This window comes from Neomonachus schauinslandi, chromosome 11 (genome assembly GCF_002201575.2).
Source record: "Neomonachus schauinslandi chromosome 11, ASM220157v2, whole genome shotgun sequence".
Taxonomy (NCBI): Eukaryota; Metazoa; Chordata; class Mammalia; order Carnivora; family Phocidae; genus Neomonachus; species Neomonachus schauinslandi.
In genome coordinates this window covers 8,068,584-8,084,151 of record NC_058413.1, presented here as the reverse complement: position 1 = coordinate 8,084,151, position 15,568 = coordinate 8,068,584, and the positions used below count along the sequence as shown (strand labels likewise).

At 51.0% G+C, this 15,568-nt stretch overlaps 1 protein-coding gene across 2 annotated transcripts; it reads left to right on the top strand.

The window, feature by feature from the left end:
* The first annotated feature begins 1,439 nt into the window (after positions 1-1,439).
* On the top strand, positions 1,440-15,089 carry STIP1 (stress induced phosphoprotein 1). 2 transcript variants are annotated; one of them, XM_021684966.2, is made up of 14 exons: positions 1,440-1,536; positions 4,482-4,691; positions 5,174-5,315; positions 5,475-5,616; positions 6,502-6,670; positions 7,651-7,777; positions 7,867-7,969; positions 8,251-8,371; positions 9,539-9,635; positions 9,788-9,912; positions 13,462-13,498; positions 13,719-13,822; positions 14,033-14,205; positions 14,600-15,089. In XM_021684966.2, exons 1-14 carry the CDS (start codon positions 1,528-1,530, stop codon positions 14,670-14,672), a joined length of 1,632 nt encoding a protein of 543 aa, XP_021540641.1. In that variant the 5' UTR covers positions 1,440-1,527; the 3' UTR covers positions 14,673-15,089. The 2 variants fall into 2 exon arrangements, with proteins under 2 accessions (XP_021540641.1, XP_044775585.1); XM_044919650.1 differs by having other exon boundaries at positions 1,458-1,536; positions 13,719-14,205.
* Positions 15,090-15,568: the final 479 nt, after the last annotated feature.

Sequence of the window (15,568 nt, the reverse complement as noted above, 5' to 3'; positions counted from 1 at the left end):
CCCAGAGGGAAGGAGCCCACCTAGTTTAATGAACAGAGATGTCAGCGGGCTGCAGTTTGGTGCTGAAGACGGAGGACAGGGAAAGAGGCCGTATAAGTGGGCCTGCCAGATGAGACGGGCCCTGCGCCCCAATCTAAAGCCTCCAAGAGCTAAATTTAAGCAAGGGATGTGGATCTGCAGTGACTCTGGTTGCAGTGCTGCGAAAGGATCAGGGACAGCGGGGCTGGAAGAGGAAGCTGTGGAGACAAGCTATTGGCAAGGAGTGGGCACTTAAAACCCTGGGCAGGGATGGCGTGACCCAGATGGGAGGGTAGCAAGGACACCGCAGGCCCCAAGACCCTCATCCAAGCCCTCTCCAGACCTGGCATGCGGCTTCTTTGTTCCATGAAACACACACTGGCCCAGGAGGGAAAACCAGCCTCTCTCCTCCACGCCCTCAGCCCTTTCGCATCCCCGGGTGCTCTCGCACGTGCCCTGCCTCTCGGCGAGGCCCTCCCAGGCCGCTGCCGCCGCCGCCGCCGCCAGCAGGTGGGCAAGCACCTCACTCGTCTTTGTTCCCCGCCCCCCTGCACCTCCCACTAATGGCGGCAGCTCCCTCTCATGGAGCGCTGAAGACGCGACTGCACGATGGGAAACCTCCCACGGCCCTAGACGACCAAACCCTTGACACGAGCGGGTCACACAGAACGTGCGTTTCCACCGAGGGGACCCGGGGAGTCACGGGCCCCGCTACGGAGAGATTCCGGTCTGTCCACCCAAACCCCAGCTCCTTCGCTATTTCTGACCACTCGGCGCCTGAAAGCGGGCTCTGGGGACGTCCCGGCCAGGGCGCTCTCCCGAGGTCCACCCAGACGTCACCCCCACCGGCTGGGGCCGCCGGGGAAGAGTGAGTCGTCAGGGCCGGACTCGCGGCTCACGGAGGCGGGAGGCGGCCACCGCGGCAGAGCGACTGTGGCCTTGGACTCCCATACACCACTGCAGAGGTGAAGCCCCACACTGCTTTTTGATGGGCGGCTATTTAAACCTATCAGCGCAAAGTGGCGGCGACTCTCCGCCCAATCGACATTTTTTTTTTAATCTGAAGGAGCTGCCGTCACGGAGTCCATCAGCCCAATGGGAGAAGTGGAAATTTCCAGAAAGAACGGGACCAATGGGCGCGGCCAGCGCGGCCACGATTGGCGGACCAAGCGGCCAATCCCCGTCGCAGAAGTTCTCCCCTCCCTCCAATCGTGGAGCCTGGGGTGGGCGGGGCTTTCCGGGAGAATCCAATCCGGAGGCGCGGGGGAGGCAGGGCTGAGGGGATTACTCTCAACTGCCCAATGACAGAGAAACAAAGATGATGGGCTAGACTTCAAGCCAATAGTAGGGAAGCACAGAATGCCCCCTAGGGGAGCGCAACCAGTGAGCAGGCGAGGAAGGGGCGGGATCCGGGGGTCCCGGCAGCTTCTAGTAGGTTCCAGAAGGCGGCGCGTGCGGTTGGGAACGCGGAGCGGACGGAGTCGATTCAACGGGGTTCCGGGCTGGGCTATGGAGCAGGTGAAGGGGGAGGGGCGGGCCGAGGCTCCAGGGCCGCTCGGACACCGGCCGAGGCCGAGCGGCGGGTGGAGGAGCGGGGCGGGGCGGGCGCCGAGCGGGGCGGCGGTCTGGGGCCGGCCGAGCAGCGGCGGTGGCGGCGAGCGCGTGAGGGCCGCAGCCCACCGGGCGGGAGGTGAGCAGTGTAGCGAGGCCGGGCCGCGGGGAGCGCCGGGTCCACTCAGCGCCCGTCGCTTGCCGGCTCGGCGAGGAGGGCCGGAGGGCCGGCGACAGTTCGGCCGAAGTTCGGCCCGCGGCGGGCAGAGAAGCCGTGGCTGGGCCCCGGAGGCCTCCCGGGAGGTGGCTGTCGGCTCAGCGGAGGGGGGCGGGGGGGGGACAGTGGTGGGGGTGCTGGGAGGGATGGAGGTGGGCGAGGGGCTTCCGTAGAGGCGGGAAGGACCGGCTCCACACCGGGGGACTCGCCAGCTGAGAGAGCCGGGATTCCCGACGGAGAAGCCCCCGGGGACCTGGCCACAGTTAACGTGGAGGAATGTGGGGAGCGGGGACGGGAATACACTGGAAGTAGCCAGTTGGGGGAAATACTACTCTTCTGCATCTGGAAGGGCCGGGATGGAAGAGCGTTGAGTGAAGGTTTGATGAGCGGCGGGCAGACGACTTTGCCTGATGCAGGAAAGGGAGGGTGCCGCCAAAGTCCTTGGAACGGTTTCCATCTCTACCAGTGTTTTACAGATGCATGTGCCGCCCCTCCCTTTCATCTTTTTTTTCGGTTTTGTGTGTATGTGATTCGAGAGTAACTCAAGACTGATATTTCTGGAAGGTTGGTTTCTGATTACACAAGGAGGAATTGGTTGCTGTAGAAAATCTAGGCTATGTAGATAAGCAGCAAGAAGTTACTTGTCTCGGCTCAGCATTTTTAGGGGACCGAGTTTGTAGCTGCTGGTGGTTGCTTTCAGTGGCTTCATTATATTCTCGGCGGCCTGGAGGTTGTGAACGGTCTGGAGAGATTTTATTCCGTTGGAAGCTGTTCATTGAAGTGTAGCGATTCATCTGGGGGAAAAACCGGCCCCTTGTTTTCGGTGTGATCTGCAAAGCCTAGTGTTGCTTTCTTCAGGTATAGCCATTGCTGCTTTGATCAAATCTGGAGCCTATGTAGTAGTGCTCGCTTCGGCAGCACATATACTAAAATTGGAGCCTCTGTAGTAAATTTAAAAAAAAAAAAAATAGAGTGGAAATGGAGGGATGAATAAGTCTTTTGCTCACTTGGGATAATTAAATTGTATCTGGGATTAAATAGACTAAGGTAGAGACAAGAAAAAGATTTCTGGAGTGAGGAACATATTACTTAAAAATTTAAGAACGGGGTTTGTTCCTCCGTTATCAAAATAAGAAAAACTTTTTATAGTGAGCTGCCCATTGTAGGTGAAGCGGATGTGCAGGGAGACTGAATGAATGATTAAACTCAGGGCTGCGACGTTCATGACTGGTGAGCTGGCCACCTGGCATTTTAACTCCAGATGTGTTCGAACCTACTGCTGAACCCATTCACCATGTGACTTCTCTGCATTTGGTTTTTATTTTCAACTGGGAGATCTGTATTCAAGTTGGACAGATTGGCGTGTTCACATTTTTTTTTAGTATCTTTCAAATAAATCCCAGGGTGTAATGTACTTTTTATATTAGAATCAATGCAGAGATACAACTGTGTAACATTTAACAAAATAGTGCTTGCTATTATGTGCATCGTGGGCTGGTATTTTCTATTCTACTTTTAAAGTGCTGGTCACAGCTTACAGACTTGATTTCCTGACCTACTGCGGGTCAGTACTCTGTTTGGCAAATGATGTTTCGTAGGATAGGCAAGAACTTCATGGAACTGTTCTCAGCTGCATCTTGTTACTAGCTGAGTTTTTAACTTTTTGCTTTGTGGTCTCCTTCCTGAGTTCTAAGATTTTTATCCTTTGCTGGATTTGGCAGTCTTTGAGTTTTTCCTTCTCAAGGTTGTCTCTCTAACATCTCTGGTTAATGGAGGGAAGTTCCCGATCGGTGTGCCTCAGGGTTCCAAAATCACTTGCATCAGTATGTAACAGTGGTGGGTCAGGGCTGGATGATAGAGTCAGAGAGAGAATGATTTGGTAACTTGATGACATGCTTGATCTCACCAAATGTGTTTGCATTTGAGATGTGGCCCCTCCTCTCTTGTAGGGCATCCCTGGTTAGGAGAAGCCCTCTAATTAGGACCATGTTTTGAATATTTGAGAGGATTGGAGATTAAACCACAAATAGTGTTTCATTTTTTTGCATACTCTGCAGAATAATATTTAAATGCGGCAAAACTGGTTTGGGTGGGCTAGCTCTCACTCACTAAGGAACAGAGCAGTGATCGACCATGCTGTGACCTATCACCACACCTATGAATGGAAATAGGTTGTTCTCTGATCATGGGTGAGTATCTTGACGCTCCCAGGGAAGCCGGCGTGAAGCCTGTGGGTTGTGGAGCGTGTGTCCAAGCACACTTGGTTCACTTCCTTCGTGAATCCCTCTTCTGTGAGGAGCAATGTGGCCTGTGTTTGGTTTATTGTTTGGGCTTCTTGGCATTGTAATGGCAAATAAATTTGTTTTTCCGTGAAAGGACCTCATGAGTGTGTCCTAGAGTGTGTCCTTCATCAGCCCTAAGTAGAGACTTTTGGAAGAGTGGCTGGAATTCTGATTCACACTGGAGCTAGTGGAGAGCAAAGGGTCAGGCTTTTTTTCCTGGTTACTTGCTGTTTTCTGGTAGGTTCCAAAAGGTGTGGGAGATGGTAAATGAACTCATTAACGATTTCTCTTTTGGTTTGTAAAATAACTTCTTTGTCGGTAACTGAAGAAAAGTAGAAGTGCCACTTAGAAAATTGGGACCAAGCAAGTGTGTTATGGAGAGAAAAAGTACATTGGCTTTTTTTCCCCCTCAGGTAAATGAGCTAAAAGAGAAGGGCAATAAGGCCCTGAGTGCGGGCAACATTGATGACGCGCTACAGTGCTACTCTGAGGCCATTAAGTTAGATCCCCAGAACCACGTGCTCTACAGCAACCGCTCAGCGGCCTATGCCAAGAAGGGTGACTACCAGAAGGCTTACGAGGATGGCTGCAAAACTGTAGACTTGAAGCCTGACTGGGCCAAGGTAAGCTGTGGGTGCACTGGGGCTCTTCGGACTTCACAGATACGCCTTCTGGTACGCTGTTTTTACATACTGGGCCCTCCTGACCTGGCTTGTTGTGTGTCCCTGTAGATGGATAGTTGATTACCCGTCCATTCTCCTCCCTGAGTGTGTTCCTCAGACTGATGGTACAGGTCGCCAAGTCTGAGATACCATCCGTTGTTGAGACGGGTCTTATCTCTTGTACTGCTGAGAGAGAAAATGCTGCCAAAGAAACGGACAGCCCTGGGTCGTAAGATAAACTGAGGTGGGGAGGGTGAGCATCTTTGATACTTGTCTGGATTCTTCGTTCTCAATCTTGGCATTATGTGCTCCTCCTCCTGTTCTTTGGTCTTCGCGTGAATACCCGTTTTGTCCCATGAAATGTAGAACAGATTTTTTAGATTTCATCTTCTGGACTTACCTCTAGATGTCCTTTGTTTTGTATCCTTTTTTGCTGGTTTAAGGGCTATTCGCGGAAAGCAGCAGCTCTTGAGTTCTTAAACCGATTTGAAGAAGCCAAGCGAACCTACGAAGAGGGTTTAAAACATGAAGCAAATAATCCTCAGCTCAAAGAGGGCTTACAGAATATGGAGGCCCGGTTGGCAGGTAGACACCAATACACTGTTGGGGGTTTTTGTTTTTTTTTTTTTTTAAACAGGGTTAACTTTGAGGCTCCCCGCCTAAATGTCAGGCTTATAGACTACAGGGGCATCATGGCTCAAGGGAACCGATTTCTGGTAACGTGTTTTCCTTTGTTCGGAACAGAGCGGAAATTCATGAACCCTTTCAACATGCCCAATCTGTACCAGAAGTTGGAGAGTGATCCCAGGACAAGGACGCTGCTCGCTGATCCTACCTACCGGGAACTGATAGAGCAACTACGAAACAAGCCATCCGACCTGGGCACGTAAGTCAAGGCAGCATGGTTTGTCTTTGGAAATGGACGTGGACATTGTGCTTCCTGGGATTTTTATGGTCGGGCATAGGGGGAGGAGGGTGTCCCTCACTCACACAACAGTGTTTCTGTCTTTGACTTTACTCTAACGAGCGGTAGTGTTTGTTGGTTGTTTATATTTCTAGAAAGGGTCAAGGGGGACATAACATCAGAATAATTTGGAATTTTTTTCCCTAAGTTTCCATGCCTCTTCACTGCTCTACTCTAATTCTGATCTGGCACCCACCCTATCCTTTCCATGCACACCAGATGCTGTCTCTTGGTACGTTGGAGTGGAAACTTGTGGTTGAGAAGAGCGTCAGGTGTAAAGATGGGTTTCTTAAGTCGTATTGCTATCTGTGACTCCTGAGATGAGATGGAGTATACCTATAACTCATTCCTCTGTGTGTCTTCTGCCTTCAAGAAATAAATCTGACAGGCGCCTGGGTGGCTCAGTTGGTTAAGCAACTGCCTTCAGCTCAGGTCATGATCCTGGAGTCCCGGGATCGAGTCCCGCATCGGGCTCCCTGCTCAGCGAGGAGCCTGCTTCTCCCTCTGACCCTCCCCCCTCTCATGTACTCTCTCTCATTCTCGCTCTTTCAAATAAATAAATAAATCTTTAAAAAAAAAAAAAAGAAAAATCTGACAGCTGTTACCTCGTTTTAGATGGATTGTCGAAGGATAGGGTATTCCTTGGTGGAACCTCGTGGATAGTGCAGAATCCAGCAGTTTTTCTGTGGAGGAGAAGCTCTTCTATGCAGTCATCTGAGATTTAGCAGTCAGTGGGGGTTTAAAATTAGTTGTGAAGAGTAATTGTGGTTTTCTTTTGTTTTCTTTTTTTTTTTAAATCAATGCTAGGAAACTGCAAGATCCCCGGATCATGACTACTCTCAGTGTCCTGCTGGGGGTCGATCTGGGCAGTATGGATGAGGAGGAGGAAGCTGGAACACCTCCCCCACCTCCTCCTCCCAAGAAGGACACGAAGCCAGAGCCAATGGAAGAAGATCTTCCAGAGAATAAGAAGCAGGTCTTGTTTTTCCTCCTTATTGTCACACATTCCTAAACAACCTAGTCAGCCAGCAGTCCCCGTCAGGCAGGAGCACTGTGGGTCGGGGCGGCTGTAACAGTTCCTGAGCGTCCGGGTGCTGTTGTTACCAGAACGGTCAGTATGTTAAAAGGTTGACTTGCCAGGCGATTTCATGAGAATGGTGTATCTCAGAGACTTGCAGCAGGGGGCTGTTGGGGCAGGCCGGTAAAGTTCTGTGTGTGATCCTTGTCCTCGCTGGGATCCAGAGAAATGTTGTCTACACCCATCTAATTTAGGCTCCTGTTTTCTGGTCGGATGTGGTGTGTAGTTGAAAGTTGTCCACTTAGCAACACAGTCTTCCAGAGGAGGAGGCATGTGCTTACACGATTTTATTTCCCTTCTTATAAATGGGAACAGCAGATTGTTGCCAAATTTAGCACCTTCAGATGGGTAAGCGTTGGTTGTTCAGGGTGTCTCAGAGCTGGAAAAGGGCCCTATGATGTGGGTGGTAGCAAGCTATGCTGAAGACTGCTGCCACTGGGCCAGCCCCTTCTCATCCTCTCCCCACCCCCCTGCCGCTGTTCCCTGACAACTGAGACCCCCCAGAAGGCCGCGGGACAGAAACCGACTTGGCGCAGCCTCTCCCAGTAAAACCGGGCACAGAGCTGCTGTCCTCTTGGAGGTTGGTGCAGGCTGGAGAGATTTCCTCTCCCCCAAAGAAGCTCTCTGCTTTCTGATAAAATGCAAGAGAGTAGATGGAAAGGGGGGCACTTCAGAGGAAGTGGAGATGAAAGTTTTTAATTTTCCATTCCAACACTTAGCCCCTCACTTTTCAGTTCACAGCTGGTTGAGAAGATGCCGGCAAATGTGGTGACCTGTTGGTCGTACGTGCTGTACGGGACCGGGGGCAGGTCCCAAGCTCTTGCTCTCTCTGCCATCTGGGTTAGATTTGCTCAGTACTCCTTCCACACTTCATCTAGGCGCTGAAAGAGAAGGAGTTGGGGAATGAGGCTTACAAGAAGAAAGACTTTGACACAGCCTTGAAGCACTACGACAGAGCCAAGGACCTGGACCCCACCAACATGACTTACATGACCAATCAAGCAGGTGAGGCCCAGGCCGAGGGGTAAGTGCGTTGTCAGGCAGTCCTGGGGAGAGACAAGGGCTGACTCTTCCTTAACCATCCTGCCTGGCAGCCGTGTACTTCGAGAAGGGCGACTACAGTAAATGCCGGGAGCTTTGTGAGAAGGCCATCGAAGTGGGGCGAGAAAACCGAGAAGACTATCGACAGATTGCCAAGTACGCGTGACCTTCGGCGGTACCTCGAGTGGTCTGGAGGGGTCAATGTCCAAGACTTAAATTTTCCTGCATGGGGAGGAGGGTTGCTGGCCATACCACCTGCTCTGTTAACAGTGGGCTGGAGAGGAGGTTGCAGGCATCGAGACAAAAGGTGTTTGGAGGGCGTAGTGTCCCAGTGGTGATGGGGGCCTTATTTCTAGTTGCCGATGTCTTTTCTCTGCAGGAGCTGACCTTGTCCCTGCTCTGCCCTTAGCAGATTCTTTTTTGCTTGTTTTTTTCAGAGCTTACGCTCGAATTGGTAACTCCCACTTCAAAGAAGAAAAGTACAAGGATGCCATCCATTTCTATAACAAGTCTTTGGCAGAGCACCGAACCCCAGATGTGCTCAAGAAATGCCAACAGGTGGGTAGGGAAAGAATGGGGATGTTTTCTTAAGTTCTTCTTCCTTATAGTTGCAGTTACTTAGTAGTGAACCTTAAGTTTTTTTAAGTAGTGTTTTTGGTCATTTTGTATAATGTCCTTGTCACATGATAGCACATAAGGAATAACTCAGGTTGTTTGCTATCCTTTTTTATCGGCCAAGATTTAAACCTTCTGCTGAGGGTCGGTGCATTGAGTGTTATGGTTCTTATTGTAACTTAAGATTTTTTTTTACCTTACATAACCAAAGTGTTATATATTGTGCCAGTTGTCATAAACTATGGGGGGGGTGATTTTATTCATGAAAAGATTGGTCAGAAAAAAATTTTTTTTTTTTAAGATTTTATTTTTTTTAATTTTTTTTTTTTTGCGAGAGAGAGAATGAGAGAGAGCACGAGAGGGAGGAGGGTCAGAGGGAGAAGCAGACTCCCTGCTGAGCAGGGAGCCCGATGTGGGACTTGACCCCGGGACTCCAGGATCATGACCTGAGCCGAAGGCAGTCGCTTAACCAACTGAGCCACCCAGGCGCCCTTTAAGATTTTATTTGAGAGAGTGCTTGCGCACACACAAATTGTGAAAAGGGGCAGGGGGAGAGGGAGAAGCAGACTCCCTGCCAACCAGGGAGCCCCATTCAGGGCTCGATCCCAGGGCCCTGGGATCATGACCTGAGCAAAGTTAAGACGCTTAACCGACAGCCACCCAGGGGCCCCAAGACTGGTCAGAAAATTGTGTTATTGACACATGGATCATTTTCAGGGGCTTGCTTGCCTTTTTTGTTTTGTGTGGGGTTTTTTTGTTTTTGAGTGAGGGGAGGTGGAAGGGACAGAGGGGGAGAGAGAGAATCTTAAGCAGGCTCCACACCCAGTCTAAGCTGAAACCAAGAATTGGACGCTTAACCCAGTGAGCCACCCAGGCACCCCACAGTGTACCTTGATAATGAAGAATATGTAATTTTCTAAGTAATCTCTGCACCCAATGTGGAGCTTGAACTCACAACCCCGAGATCAAGAGTTGCATGCTCTTTGAACAAAAACTAAAATGTTGCCCACGGTACTTTTTGGAAATCAAAATCCGCATCAGGATTTTTCTAGTGCAATATTTATGTTCATGAGAGTTTAAATGATTATCCAAAGAATTATTTTTTCTTAGGCGGAGAAAATTCTGAAGGAACAAGAGCGGCTGGCTTATATAAACCCTGACTTGGCGTTGGAGGAGAAGAACAAAGGCAATGAATGTTTTCAGAAAGGTACGTTATAGCCCAGGTGATGGAGCTTTTGGATAAGAGTCGTCCAGAGCTGTCCTCTGTGCCTCGGCTGCCCGTGTGTTAAATAAATAGTCCCTGGTGTGGGGGAGGGTGGCTTTTTGCTTTCTAAAAAAGTTTCTTTTTCCTTTATCCAGGGGACTATCCCCAGGCCATGAAGCATTATACAGAAGCCATCAAACGGAATCCAAAAGATGCCAAATTGTACAGCAATCGCGCTGCCTGTTACACCAAACTCCTGGAGTTTCAGCTGGCGCTCAAGGTGGGCAGGTCTGGGAATGTGGAGCAGGCACTATGGTAATTGACCTGTACGTGAGGAATGCGGTTTTTTTTCTTTTCCTATTTTCATCAATATTTGCTTGATGGTTTTACTTTGATCTTAGAGTCAAGGTGGTGGTGTGTGTATGTGAGTTTTGTAAAATGCAGGACTGAAGTCTGCTCCGTCCTGGCTTGTGGAGTTATATTAGTGATTGGGAGTATTTGGAAAAGTGGATCTTGGGGGCGCCTAGGTGGCTCAGTCTGGTTAAGCGTCTGACTTCGGGCTCAGGTCATGATCCCAGCATGCTGGGATTGAGTCCCGAGTTGGTTCCCTGCTCAGTGTGGAGTCTCCTTTTTCCTCTGCCCTCCCCTTCCCCCACTTGTGCACTCACGTGCGTGCTTTCTCTCTCAAATCTTTAAAAGAAAGAAAAGTGGGGGCGCCTGGGTGGCTCAGGTGGTTAAGCGTCTGCCTTCGGCTCAGGTCACGATCCCAGCATCCTGGGATTGAGCCCCGCATCAGGCTCCCTGCTTGGTGGGGAGCTTGCTTCTCCCTCTTCCTCTAACATTCTCTCTGCTTGTGCTCTCTCGCCCTGTTAAATACGTAAATGGAAAGAAAGAAAAGTGGATCCTTGGGGCGCCTGGGTGGCTCAGTCGTTAAGCGTCTGCCTTCGGCTCAGGTCATGATCCCAGGGCCCTGGGATCGAGCCCCGCATCGGGCTCTCTGCTCAGGGGAGAGCCTGCTTCTCCCTTTCCCTCCACCTGCCTCTCTGCCTGCTTTGTACTCTCTCTCTCTGTCAAATAAATAAATAAAATCTTAAAAAAAAAAGAAAAGAAAAGAAAAGTGGATCCTTTTCCACCTTTCCTGATGATAGATTCCTTTTCCTTGCTGTTCTTGTTCTCCCCTTCCTCTTTTTTTTATTTTTTTTATTTTTATTTTTTAATAATTTTTTTTTAAACATTTTATTTATTTGAGAGCGAGAATGAGAGAAAGAGAGAGCATGAGAGGGGGAGGGTCAGAGGGAGAAGCAGACTCCCTGCCGAGCAGGGAGCCCGATGCGGGACTCGATCCCAGGACTCCAGGATCACGACCTGAGCCGAAGGCAGTCGCTTAACCAACTGAGCCACCCAGGCGCCCCTCCCCTTCCTCTTTTTTATTCTGACTTTCTGAGCGTACAGGTCAGTGGTCTCCAGTGCATTCACACTGTGTGCAACCCTCACCACCATCCACCTTCGGAACCTTTTCATCTTCCCAAACTGAAACTGCACCCTTTAAACACTGACTCCCTGTTCCCTCTCCCCCGGCCCCTCGCGGCCACCGTTCTGCTCTGTCTCTGTGAATGTGACCCCTCTAGGGACCTTCTGTAAGTGGAACTGGCCAGCGTGTGTGCTTTTGTGTCAGGCTCATTTCACTGAGCACCATGTCGTCTTCCTTTTGAAGGCTGAGTGCTGTTCAGTTACACGGACACGCCATGGTCCGTCTGTCCCCCTCCTCCGTTCTCCGTCAGCAGCACTGGTGGTTCCCCCCTTGTGGCTGCTGGGGTCCTGTGTCCGTGGTGGGGGGCATGTGGCCTCTGTTGGGGGGCCCCAACTTCAGTTCTTTTAGGAGAAGTGCTGTGTCACTGAGTAGTTCAAGGTTTAATTTTTTAATTATTTTTATTCGTATATTTTTTGGGGGAACCACGGTATTTTCCACAGCGGCTTTACCATCTGCCCTCACTTTTTGATTAGGTCAGTTAGCAGGTGTGCTGTTCTCGGTCACATTGGGCATGGTCAGATGTGGTTCTGTCAACACCATGAAGGGAGTTAGTCCCCACTGCTCTCTCGAACACAAACTGTCCGGTGTTTCTATTGGCGATTTTTAAACCATTCTCTAGATGACTATCCGTGCTGATCAGTAGATGATTTTTTTTTTTTTTTTTTAAGATTTTATTTATTTGAGACCGAGAGAATGAGAGACAGAGAACATGAGAGGGAGGAGGGTCAGAGGGAGAAGCAGAGAGAAGCGGCTCAGGTGGTTAAGCGTCTGCCTTCGGCTCAGGTCATGATCCCAGGGTCCTGAGATCAAGCACCGCATCTCGGGCTCCCTGAGCGGCAGGAAGCCTGCTTCTCCCTCTCCCTCTGCCCCTGCTCGTGTTCCCTCTCTCTCTGTCTCTCTGTCAAATAAGTAAATAAAAATCTTATAAATAAATAAATAAATAAAATGTCCAAGTTTGGACCACCTCTTTAAAAAAAATTTTTTTTATTTATATGTGTGAGGGGTGCCTGGGTGGCTCAGATGGTTAAGTGTCTGCCTTTGGCTAAGGTCATGATCTCCAGGTCTTGGGATTGAGCCCCATGGTCGGGCTCCCAGCTCAGCAGGGAGTCTGCTGCTTCCTCTCCCTCTGCCGAGATCTTCCCCTGCTTGTGCTCTCTCTCTCCCTCTCAAATGAATAAATAAAATCTTTTTTTAAAAAAGGATTTTATTTATATATTTGAGAGGAGGGGAGAGAGAGAACGAGTGTGGGGAGGGGCAGAGGGAGAAGCAGACTCCCTACGGAGCAGGAAGGTATATGTGCCCGAGACCAGGACGCCAGAATCATGACCTGAGCCGATGTCAGACGCTTAACTAACTGAGCCACCCAGGCGCCCCAAGTGTGGACCACCTTATGGGAAGGTGACAGTGTGACCCATGCAGAGACCCCTGTACCTGAGTCCGTGATAGTTTTTGTTGTTGATGCCACTATCTTCTGGGCCCTTGTCTGGCTTAGGGGGACATCACTACTGTGGTACAAGGGTGACATCAAAGCCAGGTCGGTTCGCCTAGTGGTCACCTGTGAGGGAGAGTGGTACTTCCCCAGCTAGGAACCGAACCATTTCTGGGCTAGCTTTTTGCCGGAATAGTTGGAAGTAGGCCTGGGTGTGAAATGATAGTGTATGGCATTTTTTTCCCCAGAATTTTCCATTTCATAGGCACTTCAAACAAAAACACCCGAACGCCTGTGTGTCCTCCACCTTTTTGAGCGATGAGCATGGACGTGTTTTTGCCGAACCATTTGTGAAAGGAAGTAGGATATGTTTGGCACTCCACGTCTGAGCTCCTGAGTGCACTTTTCCTGAAGTGTCATTAGCTCCTGGTAATGGACAAAGGGCGTAAGGCCGGGTGATGTGGGGCTCTTCAGATTTCCCCACTTAACTGAAACTGCGCGGTAAAGCCGTCAGGATCGAGGCCCGTGCATTTCATCTGGTTCGCGTGCATGTCCTCTTCCATTTCTCAAGCTAGAAGTTTCCCCACCTTTTGCGGATTTTTCCATAATCTCAGCTCTTTGAAGAGTCCGGGCCACTTGTCTTCTGTGGGGTGGTCTGTAGTCTGGATTTGTCGACCCTCATGGTTTCGCTTGACTTGCTCTTCTTCCTCCTCTGCTGGGCCTTCTGTGAAAGGGCCCGGGTGCCTGGATTAACAGAAGCTCGGGATGCAAGACGAGGACACTGTCGTGGGTCTGGGCGAAGTGTTCAGTTATTCCAAATGATCAGTCTGTCTTCAAGCCTCACTTCTTCTCTCCTCTCTCCTTCCTAGGACTGTGAGGAATGTATCCAGCTAGAGCCCACCTTCAGTAAGTGCTTTTCTGCCACTCCTCCCCCGTCCCTCGACACTGGCGCAGAGATGGAGAGTGGGAGAGGACGTGCTTGCCCCCCCCCCCCCCCGTTGTCTCGGGGCTGGTGGCCATTAGGACCTAGCATCTGCGGGCGAGACGGATGTTGGGGTTCCCATGGGAAGGTGGAAGTGGCATCCTGCAGAGCTGTGTTCTGATGATGCCTCACTTTTCTCTGCAGTCAAGGGCTACACCCGGAAAGCGGCCGCCTTGGAGGCGATGAAGGACTACACGAAAGCCATGGACGTCTACCAGAAGGCCTTAGATCTGGACTCCAGCTGTAAGGTGGGGCTGCTCTTGGCCGCCAGGGGGCTCTCCCGTGCCTCCATTTCTCCTTTGGGTCTTCTCGGTGTTGGTTTGCTGCTGCTTCCTTCTTGCCTGTTTCTCCGTCTGTCTGTCTCCCCCGTTCTCAGTTCCCTTTGTTACCTTGGCCCTGCTGAAGCAGCGAACTGGTACAGTGCTCATGCGCCCCTTTCTGGCTTTGCTGGGAGGCAGGAGGCAGCGGATGGTTACCAGCGCTGTATGATGGCCCAGTACAACCGCCATGACAGCCCCGAAGACGTGAAGCGACGGGCCATGGCCGACCCTGAGGTGCAGCAGATAATGAGTGACCCGGCCATGCGGCTCATCCTGGAGCAGATGCAGAAGGACCCCCAGGCGCTCAGCGAGTAAGTGGAGTTGGGGGAGACGGAAGAGGGGAAGGCGAGCTGCGAGGTGGCCCGAGCTCTGGGGGGGGAGGTTACTGTGTATGGCTTGCTTACAGCTGAAAAGGCGGGCCGCAGCTGGTGAGCTGGAAGGGCTTCGTGGCTGTGTTTGCCACGATCGCTTGAGCGGTCTGTTGGAAAGACCAGTTCTGCAGGGAGAGCGGCTTCGGCTTCAAGCTGTGTCCGCGGTTCGGGCGGGGCGGGGCGGGGCAGGGCAGTGCGCCGTCTTAGCCAGGACTCCTGCTTGGCCGCCTCCTGTTGGGCCTTCCGCAGGGTTTGCATTGGGGTTGCTCCGAGAGCAAATAAGACCTTTTTAGGTTAAGTCTCGTGTCTAATAACTTTGCTTTTTGTTCATTAGACACTTAAAGAATCCTGTAATAGCACAGAAGATCCAGAAGCTGATGGATGTGGGTCTGATTGCAATTCGGTGATGACTTGCTCATCATCCCCTTCCCTTTGCCCTCATGTGGAAAGAGGAGCTGGGACCGCAGCTAGCAGCGCGGAGCAGAGGGGAGAGCAGGGGAAAGTGAACAACTTCTCTCTATATATTTATATAGACCTATGTGGAAGATACAGAGACTTGTATTCACGTTACTCGCACCGCCGCTGCCTCTGGGCCCTCCCAGCACACGCATGGTCTCTTCCGCTGTCCTCGGGTTCCCTGTTCCCTTCCCCACCCTCAGTCGCCGTCTCAGCTGCTCTCCCATAGTTGGTTAATTTTTATTTGGGGCAGTGGGCATGTGTGGGGAGGGGAGGCTCTTCTCCCCCAACCTCCGGGCCAGCTGTCTTCACATTGTTAACTCCACGTGCCCTTCTCCAATAAAACAAGCCAGTCGGGCGTGGTTATACATTGTTATGTCCTTGTGATTTTTTTTGCCAAGTGACCCTGAAGTGGTTGTCCCGTAGGGGTTACAACCTGGAGTGTGCGAGAGGTGGAAGTGTCAGCCGGCCACCGGAACCTCTTCCTTTCCAAGGGGGCGGATCAGTGACACCTCAGCATGCTTCGGTCACTAGGTGGCACTGTTGCCCAACGAGCCGCTGAAAGGGAGCCTGGGGCCTTCTGACCCTAACTCCAGAGGTTCAGGTCAACATTCTGGCGCTTCCCACATAGTTCATCACACTCTCATCTCAGAACCAGAAACCAGCTAAATGGAGGGAACACTGGGTCCCACCCAAGAACAAAAACGTTTCCTATTGGTAGTGTTCAGATCTCTCGGGAGACCATCTCTGTCAGCTGCTCTATGATAGTGTTAGTCTTTAAAGAACTCGCTGCTCTCAAGGCACCTGGGAGAATCGGTTGGTTGGTCATCCGACTCTCGGTTTTGGC